Source organism: Falco naumanni, chromosome 4, assembly GCF_017639655.2.
Source record: "Falco naumanni isolate bFalNau1 chromosome 4, bFalNau1.pat, whole genome shotgun sequence".
Taxonomy (NCBI): domain Eukaryota; kingdom Metazoa; phylum Chordata; class Aves; order Falconiformes; family Falconidae; genus Falco; species Falco naumanni.
Genome location: NC_054057.1, coordinates 68445610 through 68455269, shown reverse-complemented (window position 1 = coordinate 68455269; position 9660 = coordinate 68445610). Strand labels below are relative to the sequence as shown.

The 9660-nt window shown below is 67.2% G+C and overlaps 2 protein-coding genes across 3 annotated transcripts; both read left to right on the top strand.

Annotated features, from left to right (window-relative positions):
- The first annotated feature begins 533 nt into the window (after positions 1-533).
- LOC121086200 (collagen alpha-1(I) chain-like) lies at positions 534-3062 on the top strand. 2 transcript variants are annotated; one of them, XM_040589598.1, is made up of 3 exons: positions 534-713; positions 824-884; positions 1085-3062. In XM_040589598.1, exons 2-3 carry the CDS (start codon positions 872-874, stop codon positions 2281-2283), a joined length of 1212 nt encoding a protein of 403 aa, XP_040445532.1. In that variant the 5' UTR covers positions 534-713; positions 824-871; the 3' UTR covers positions 2284-3062. The 2 variants fall into 2 exon arrangements, with proteins under 2 accessions (XP_040445532.1, XP_040445533.1); XM_040589599.1 differs by having other exon boundaries at positions 536-713; positions 824-3062.
- Positions 3063-6881: 3819 nt separating this feature from the next.
- Positions 6882-8634, top strand: LOC121086557 (translation initiation factor IF-2-like). The gene is made up of 3 exons (XM_040590461.1): positions 6882-6938; positions 7034-8046; positions 8271-8634. The coding sequence occupies exons 1-3, from the start codon at positions 6882-6884 to the stop codon at positions 8632-8634; spliced, it is 1434 nt and encodes a 477-aa protein (XP_040446395.1).
- Positions 8635-9660: the final 1026 nt, after the last annotated feature.

Sequence of the window (9660 nt, the reverse complement as noted above, 5' to 3'; positions counted from 1 at the left end):
AGGAGACCCCAAAAATCTGGTCATAAAGTCTCAGTGCCACAGCCCTGTGCTGCCAACGGGTGGGAGGAGGAAAAACCCCTTCTGTGCCCTTAAAATCGACAGGGAGGGGGGCAAGTGTGGGTTTAAGGGGGGGGTGGAACAGGCCCAGCTGAGCTGTGTCCCTTATAGCTCAGGGCTGGGCTGGGGTGGGGGTTTCTGCTGCTCCCTGGGGTGGGGGAGCATCCCCTGGGGCCTGTGACGTGCTAGCCATGGCCATGGCTCTGGCCACGCTGCTGAGAGGTGGGCAAGGAGGGGGGGACCAGGGTCTGGCAGTGCCCATTGTCCTCTGGTTTTGGGGTAGGGGGGGGTTGGCACTGCCAGGTTGGGATCAGGGAGGGATGAGGGTCCCACCACACTGGCTGCTCACCAGCACTGAACTGGGCCCCTTCCCGCGGAGGGTGGGGGTGGATTACTGGTGGCTGAGCCCCGAGATTAAAACATGGGCGGAAGATTAATCCTGGGAAGAGTTTGCCCCGTTTAATAGAGCCCGGCAAGTGACATAAATACCAGGCAGGATTAGGGGCTGTCTGCAGCCGTGGCAGCCCAGGGACGGATCCAGCCTGGGCCCGGTCCCCCCTGGCTGGCGGGTCCCCTCCCGGGCCACCCTTGGGCTGGGAAGGGGCTTCTGCATGGCAAGGGGAGGCAAGACACCCGGTGAAAGTGTGGGGGCTGGGGTAAGAGACACTGATTGAATAGCAATGACTGCATGATTTATGGTTTGCATTATTGCATGGCTCATTTGAATATATGCTAATAAGGCTTTTCTCCTCGTTTTGTTTGTAAGATTTAGATTTGCTATGGCAACCCGCTGGCATGGAAGGAGCGCCAGGAAATGTCAGGGCGAGGTGAGCCCCGGGGAGGGGCTGGGGCTGCTGGGGAGACTCTCCGCATCCCACCGTGGGGACACGGGAACGGCTGGTGGGACCCGGAGGGCAGCAGCAGGAGACCTGGGAGCCGACTGGAGCAACGCATCCCCCCGGCCACCTGCAGGTCCAGTAACGCCCCATTGTGACTAGGGTGGGGGGGTGCCCTGGGGTGCCCCCAGCCCCATTTTTGTCTTGCAGGGAGGCCCTTCTCACCCTCTGCCCTTGGCCATGCCCCTGCCTACCTGCTGAGCATCCCCCCAGCGTGGCGGAAACAGTGGGATGCCCCGTTGCACTGGACCCAAAGGTGGCACCCAGGGACCCCCAGCTTTGTTGGGGGGGGACAGTGATTGGGATGACACTGGGAAGAGACAGAGCACCTGCGCTTGCTCTCTGTCTGGCACCTAATCCACCCTGCGGGGGTCCTGGTCCACAGCGGAGGGGTCTGAGCCATCTCCCCACCTCTATGGCTCCTTGTCCCCTTCCCAGCTGGCCAAAGAGCTGCCCCAGTAAAGCCCAGTTACCTGCAGGCCCAGCATGGCAGGGGGCTGTGCTTCTCCGGGAGGATGCTGGGCTCCAATGCTTGCGGCTGCGGAACCGGTGGGGCTTTGTTTCCCAGTCGGTGCCAGCACCTCTCCCTCTGCTGCCGAGGGGATGTGCTGTCAGGGCTCTGCACCCCTATTTGCGGGGCCGTGGACCCCCAGATCGGGGGGGGCTCGTGGACAGGTTGCTGTTGGAGGGACAGTCCCCTCCCCAGAGCCGTGGAGCAGCGCAGTGGTGTCACATCCCAGCCCCGGGGGGAGATGTGCGGGCTAGTGGTTCGTGTCCCTCGGGGTTGTGGTGCTACCGAGGGGACATCTCGGCTGCGGATGGGGGTCTCGCCACTGCCTCCACCCAGACGGCTCTGCCCCCGCCGGGAGAGCACCGAGGCGGTCCCGGGCCACGGGTGGCGGGGGAGATGCGCCCCCTCGGAGCCCCCAGCCACGCGTGCCCGCAGAGCAGCCCTGGGGGCGCGGGCAGGGCCGGGGCACAGGGGGCTGGGCGCTGCCTGTCCTTGCCGCCATTCGACGGGACGGGACGGGCCGCCCGCTCCAGCTGGGGGCCGGTCTCCGCTCCCGGAGCCCTTTCACGCCTTATAACGGGACGGGAACGAGCTCCGGCCCGGGGGCAAGCGGGCACGGGCACAGACCCGAGAGCACGGGGGTGCCCGGCCCCTCCTTGCCTCGCCGCCGCAGCAAACCGGGGCCGAGCCGGACACCGGGGGCTGCTCCCCGCCCCCCCTCCCCCCCGTGTATCCTCCCCCAAACACCCACTTTGTTGTTTTGCAAAACCCCTGAAATATTCATGGCTCTGCGCCGAGCGCCTCTTAATGAATTTTTGATCAAAACGTTATCAAGGAGCCAAAATAAGCCGCCCCCCCTCCCTAAACCCCCACCATCGCGGGGGGACACGACCGGGCCCGGTGGTACCGGGGGGCTGGAGGAGCCGGGCCCGGCCGGAGGGGCCTTTCGCGGGGCCGGGCAGCTCGGGGGTCGCACCCCGCCGCGGGGCACGGTTATTCCGGGGCCGGAGGCAGGATTTGGGGTGGTCGACGTGCAGCCCCGGCCTCCTGTTGTCCCCCGGACCGGGAGGGACCGGCCGAGCCCCCGTGAAGTCCCGGTTAGACGGGACGGGCGGTGGGCAGCCGGGGCAGCACGTCCCGGCACCCCCCAGCCCCGCCGGGGGGAATATTCGTTGATGGGGAAATGCATAAGTGGAGCTCATTAGGGGAGAGCAGGGAGCCGGCGGCCTCCCCGGCAGCAGCAGGCCGGGGGCTGCCCCTACGGGGGGCGGGCAGGTCTTGCGGGGGGGCACCGGGGCAGCCCCCGCTCCTGGCCTGGGCCCGGGTCCGCGGGGGGACGCGCACCCCGGTCGTGCCGGTGGCTGCAGCAACCTCGGCCCACCCCAGCCCGGCTCTGCGGCTCGGTGTCTGCGGGGGTGTGCGCCCACCCACCCCCCCCGGGGGACAAATTTGGGGCACGAACCCCGCCGGGCGCTGCGCGGAGCCGCCTTTACCGCCAGCGATTTTTAACGCGCTCTGAAAATCCCGGTGCGGCGCAGCAAGGGGGGGCTCCGCTCCCAGCCACTTCGGACCTTGGAGGTGTTAAGACCCGGGGCCGGGGCGGGGGTGTGGGGAAGGGACGGGACGACACGACTGTGGGGCGTTTGTTGGTTTAATTAATAAAAAATAGCCGATTTCTGCTTCATTTCCACGGAATAATCCTGCACCGGCCGGGGCGCGGGGTGACCCTGCTCGCCCGCCACCTCCTGCCGCAGCCTCTGCCCCAGCGCCGGGAGGGGGGGGTTAAGGCAGAAGGACCCCCCAGCCTTCGCCTCCGCTCCGCATCGGGCCCCGCTCCCCCCGCGCCCCGGGGGTGCCCCGAGCCCTGACGGTCCCGGGCGGAGGCGCGGGGGTGGGGGGTGGGGATCCGGCTCCGGCCCTGCCTCCCCGCTGCCCGTGCGGTGCCGCATCCGCGGGGTCACCGGGATTCTTATGATTATTATTATTTTTTAAATAATACAATCCCCGTTATTTTTAGGTTCTGCTGGCAGAGCCGCCCCCGCCCCCGCGCCCCCCCCTCAGCCCGGTGCATCCCCCCAGCGCAAGGCTAACCTATCCTGCTCCCGACGTGAGGACGTCATGCCTTACGTAGTAAAATATGGAGAAAGCAGGGGAAAAAAAAAAAAAAAAAAAAGCATTTTTCCCTCCTCTCTCCCATCTCCATTTCCAAAAGGGACAAAATGGATGTTTGGGCGGAATCCGCCCCCACAAGCCCCCACCCCACCCCAGGGCCTGGCGGGCCGGGGCTGCCCGGGCCCGGTCGGGGGGGCTCCTGGCGTCAAAGCCCCGGGAAGACGTTATCTGTTTAACCCCACGTAAAGGCAACGTGATCGCGGGGGGCTCCGCTTCCCACAGCCCTGCTGCTCCTGGCAGCTCTGGGCGGCAGCCGCAGCCCGGCTCCGCCGCGCTCCGCACCGCCTGGATGGCCCCGGGCTCCGCGCCCCCCCGCCCCCGGCCCGGGGGCTGCCGCTGTCCCGGCGGCGCTGGGCTCACGCTGTGGCCAAGTCATTAATGGATGCAGATATACGGAGGGAGGTAAATAATCGCCACCCCCGCCCCCCCCTCCCCCCCAACCCCCACTCCTTTTTTTTTATTTTATTTTTTTGGCTCTGGTTTCCCCTCTCCCTGCCCCGCACCGGACTCCCTGGGCCGGGGCAGCGGCCGGTGCTGCCCACCGGAGGGGTAGGGCTGGGCGGGCACCGGCGGCCGCCCCTCTCCCCCTCCCGCTTCTCCCAACTTGGAGGAACTCTGCGAGGGGGGACCCCGCGCCTCCCCCCCCCCCAGCTTTTTTTTTTTTTTTTTTAGGGGGGTGGGTGCGGTGTTTTTTGCCTCCTCCCCCCGATGAGGGGCTGCGGGTCCCGGCAGCTCGGTGTGAGTGTCGGGGTTGGGGGGGGACGGGGACGAGGCGTGGAAAGCTGCCCTCCCTCCGGCTCCCGCAGCGCCGGGAACAATGGCCACGGGCTCCGTGGGGACAATGCCCGGCGGAGCCGAGCTGCTTGGGTTGCAGGACACGTCCACCACCGCCTCGGCCACCCCGGGCCCCGGCCCCCCGCTCCCCTGGGGCAGGCACCCCCTGCTCCCCCGGGGCTGTGGGAAAACGCGTGGCCGGGGATGGAGGGCCGGAAAACTTCGGGAAAAGTGTGTGTGTGTCTCCCACCCACCGCCGACCCCGAGGGGGCGGCTTTGTCCCCTCCTGCCTTTGGGGACCCCCCCCTGCCCCGCCGATTCTCTCTTGCCCATCCCGGCTTTTCCCGCAAACTCCACCGGGTGCTCCCGACCGGGGATCAACAGGTCGGTACCGGACAGTCCCCAGGTGCGCGCTGCTCCGCTCCCCCCCTCCACGCCGCCCCGCTCCCTTTTCCCACCCCTCCATCACTCCACCAACACCCCCCGCCTTCCCCCAGATCCCCCCCCCCCCCCCCCCCCATTATTCCTGTTATCCCAAGGCAGCCTCCGTGCCCAAACGCCGGCATGTGCGAGGCAAACAGAGCGCGATTGTTCCGAGCCTGGGAACGCGCGGAGGGGGCGCGGGGGCCGCCGCCCGCTGCCCCCCGCCCGGCCCCCGCTCAGACGCGATTGTGATGGAAATAGGCCTTTCCCGCATGCTGTTGAACTTGATGTTGACTCCTTTTCTTTGGGGTTTCACATCTCCTCGGCCACTTGTTTTGTGGGAAAATTTTCTCCCGAGCTCCGGTGTGAAATTAATTAATCGGGGCCTCTAGATGGCAATGGGACACAAAAGGGGACAGCCCGGGGAAACTCCGGCAAACTCACAAAAGCCACCCCCGGGGTTTAGAGCCCCGGGCCGGTCGGACCGACTGCCCTGCCCTGCCCGGTGCCCGAGGTAAGGGGCTGCCGGAGCGAAGTTGCGGTGTGTGCAGCTATTTTTTATTTTTTTGGGGGGTAGATGTGGGAGGTTTTGGGGGAAAAAAGGAGGAGCAGGGACCCGGGTGTTTGGGGGTGTTGAGCTGGGAGTATGTGTCGTGTGGGCATCCCTCTCTCAGCCCTGCGTTGGTGCCAGGCTGTATCCCAGCCACCAAAAAAAAAAAAAAAAAAAAAGGCAAAGCAGAAAAAAAAAAATCCCCACGCAAAGGGTCGGGGCTGAATTCGGCATTTCTGGAGAAAGGAAAAAATAAATAAAGAGAATTATCATATTTTATTATTATCCTCTCCCCCCCTAAAAAAGTCACTGGGGTTGTTCCCGTGCTGCAGCGCCCGGCTCTGCCCGAGCAGGCACGGGGGGATTTCCATGCCGTTGTTTCCCGAGCGGGGAAATCTCTGCCCCTGCACAGGGGGAAACGGTTCGCCCCCAGTTTGGACTGGGAAGGTTGGTGGCATGATTTCCAGTCTCCCTCCTCCCTATTAGTTTCAGCGGGTGCCGCGCGTGTGTGTCCTCCGACAGGTTTAGCAGCGGGAGAGAAATATAAAATCAAATTTTCTTGTGAAGCACTTTGCAGGGCAGGAGATGATTGTTTTTAGAGAGATCAATCTTTGCAAAGCGTGCGGGGCTTTGGGGGAATATTTCTGCACGGGAACAGGCCAAAAATACGAGCGTCAAATCCCCTCCCGCTCTTTGTTGCCACAACACCTTTGGGTGACAGCGGCTGCGGAAAGAAAATCATCAAAATCTGTTAAATCTTTAGTTTTCGCACACATCGATATTTCCAGCCGGGCAGGAATTCGGGTGGATTTGACCGGGGGTTTGGGGACCCCTTTTCCTCGGGGTCATCCCCCCCCTCTGCGGTACTGGTTGAATTGAGCTGCGAGGAGATGTGCAGGGGAACGGGTCGTTGTGTTTTAAATGCAAATAATTTCCAGCGACAACGTTGGAATCAAACGAGGGGGGGGAAATAATTATGGGGCGGGAAAGGGAAAAGAAAAAAGGGGGACAAAAATCTCGGTGGGAGGGAAAGAAGGAAAAAAAGAAAAACAAACCAGCTGAAAAAAATCTGCTTTCGAGGGGCGCCGGGCCGGGCGGGCGAGAAGCTCTGGTGCCCGGGGAGCGGCGGCGGCTGCCAGGTGCGTGGCTCCGGTGCCCGGGGGAGGCTCCGGTGCCCACGGTGCGGGGAAGCTGGGCCGCCCCCCGCCCAGTAAAGCCACCCACCCACTCACCCATCCATCCGTGGGGCTGCCCCTCCTCCAGGGTCCCCTGCATTTCCCCGGCAGCAGAGGCCGTGTCCCGGCTTGGCCCCGTGGGCAGGGCCGGGGCTCTTGGTGCGGGTGCCCCCACTCCACGGGTGGAAGGGACCGGCTTTGGGGCAGCCCACGCTCAGCCTGCCGGTGGGACCGGCCCCGGTTGACCGGGCAGGGGCTCCAGCGCCGCCCACCCCCCGCCCCCGCTGCCAGCCTCGCCGGGAAAGTTGCTCCAAGTTGGAGCGATGGCGGCGGCGACGGCGGCTCCTCCTGACGCCTCTTCTCTCTCTTTCCCTCCCCAGGTGGGCTCGGCCGAGCGGCGCCGCGGGGGACCGGCACACGGGCGAGGCGGAGGTAACGGCGGCTCCCCCCACTCCCCCACCCCTCTTTTCCAAAGACAGCCCCGGGATACGACCGGTTCTACCGGAGGGATGAGGGGCAGGTGCGGGACCCGCAGTTAGCGGCGTTACTGGTAACGGTGGGAAGTTACCGGGCTGGCGGGGAGCGGCGCACGGCGGCATCCCTCGGCGCGGTGGGAGAAAGGGACCGGCGGGCCGGCGGGCTGCCCGGGCTCCGGTTCGCCGGTGGGAACCGGAGTCCCCGCGCCTCTCGGAGCCGAGCCCGACCGCGCTGCCTCCCGCCGAGGCGGCCGGCGGTTCCTGCGGCGAGCTCCGTGCTTGCACCGGAGCCCAACATGGCTGCTGTAGTGAAGGTATTTGATTCACACGAGGGTGTAGGCGAGGGGAAGAAGGGGCGACGAGAGGCGCCGGGGCCGGAGCCAGTGCCCGTAGCCACCGGGGCGAGGGGTGCAGGCGGGAGACCCCCCGGTAAGTGGCCGGGAGGCGCGAGGCCGGGCGGGCCCCGTAGAGCCCCCGCAGCGGACACGCGTGGGGCGGTCGCCTTTCCCGTGTGGGCGCTGCCAAGCCGCCCCCGCCGCACCCGGGGCAGGGAGCCGTGGGTAGCGGAGACCGGCAACCGGTGGGGGCGAACCGGGCCGCTGCGGCCCGCCCGGGCCCTGCGCGTAGGCTACCGGGCCCGGGGGCGGCGGGGCCCCGGGGCTGGCGCGGATGCTGCGCCCCGACCCGCCGGTGCCCGGAGCGGCCCTTCCTCCAGCCGGGCCCGGGCTGCAGGGTGGTCCCGGGGCGGCGGCGAATCTCCGCCGGTCCCGTTCGTTCCCTCGGCGGAGCTGCGGGGCCGCGCTCGTTGCTGGGGTTTTTACCCTTTGGGGAAGGACAGCGGCCGGGCTCACCCAGGGAACGAGCGGTTCGGTAACGGGACCCACCGGGACGGCGGAGCGAGGCCGGGACCGGCGGTGCCCCGGGCGCTGTGGACGGCAGCGGGGCCGAGCCCGCCGGGGCCGCCGCCGCCCGGGGCCGGGCGGGAGAAGCATTTCGGAGCCCGGCTGCGGAGGTAACGGCACCGGCTGGGCCCACACGGGTGTGGACCCACGGAGGGCAACGCGGGCGGCAGCTACCAGGGGTGTGCGGGGGACGAACCGTTAATGTGGCAACCGGCTGCCTCGCTGGCACCATCCTCCTGCTCGGAACGGCTGGCCGTGCCGCGGTGCACCGGAGCGGCGGGAACCTCAGGGATGATAACGATAATAATTAATATCAATAATAATCATTAATTAGTGGCGGCTTGGAAAGAGAAGGACGGAGCAGGCACGACCCCGCACGGCCCCGGGGCGCGGCGGCGGCGGTTCAGCACCACGGAGAGCGGCGGTGCCGGTGCCGGTGCCCGGTGCCCGGTGCCGGCGGGAGGCTGCTCGGCCCGCGCCCCGCCATGCTGCAGCCCCGCTGGGGGGGGGGGGGGGAGGAGGGGGGGGCGCCTCTGACAAAAGGTGCCCTGCCCCGGGAGTCTCCGGTGCGGGGCAGAAAGCCCCGTTGCTCCCGGGGAGCTCCCAGTGCTTGCGGATTGGCATCTCCGCAAGTGCCGCCGTGCGTGGCTCCCGGCCCCTTCAAAGGCAGATATTCATATATATTATATATTCGATAGATGTAGGTGTGTGGATATATATGTATATATATTATATATATGAAAGGTCGGGTGTGGGCAGCGGGGCCCGGGACGGATCCATGCCTCCTCCCCGAAACAGGGAGCGCGGTGAGCGGGAGCCGGGCCCCGCCGCCCGCCCCGCCCCGCCGCTCCCGGTCCCCTCTGGCAGCGGAGCCCCGTCGGGGCTGCCCACCGCCGGGGCACCGGCACGGTGCTGTGCCCCAGGCCGCTGCTATGCCCGGGCCGCCTGTGGGTTTCGTTTTTCAGCCGTTTCACCGGAGCAAGGTGCGACGAGGGGCCCCCGGAAGGGTTGTGGAGCCTGCCGGCCGGGGCAAGGCTGGAGGGACCGGGGGCTTGGAGGGGGCTGGGGAGATCCCGAGTGTCCTGCGTGGGTCTGTGCGTGGGGGTGGGGGGGCAGGGCTGCGCGTGCGGGGCCGTGCGTGCTTCAGAACGCGTGTGACCATCAGTGTGCGCCAGCCGGGCGTGTGCGTGCATCGGTGTGAGCGCTCCTGGGTGTGCACCGGGACCGGGGGCCGGGGGTGGGGGGCACCTGCGTGTGCTCCCGGGTGGGTGCACCGGTGCCCGGGCACCCCTGGGTGGGTGTATGCACGCGGGGGTCACGGCTGTGCCCGCCGGTGCGATCCCGGTGTGAGGCGGCTGGAAGGGGGGGCGCAGGGAAAGGCCGCTACCTCCCCGCCCCTGGCCGGTGCTGCCCCGCCGTTACCGGGAGAGCAGAGCGGGTATCCTACACCGGGCAGAGCCGGCCGGGACCGGCTCCGGGTGGCCGCACGGGGGGGGACGTGGAGCCGGACCTCGGCACCGCGCCCCAGGCTCTGCCCCGCCGCCCCGCCGAGCCGCGGCCCCGCTTTGTCCCGGGCCCGGGGGGACCCTCCCCAGTGTGGGGGCAGAGCCGACGCCGGGCCCGTCGGGGGACCCTGCTATCGCCCAGGACGGGATGGGGAGTTCCAGCCCGGTTTTACTCTCGAGCAGCGGCAACATTTCCCCTTTGCAACCGCGGCCCGTGAG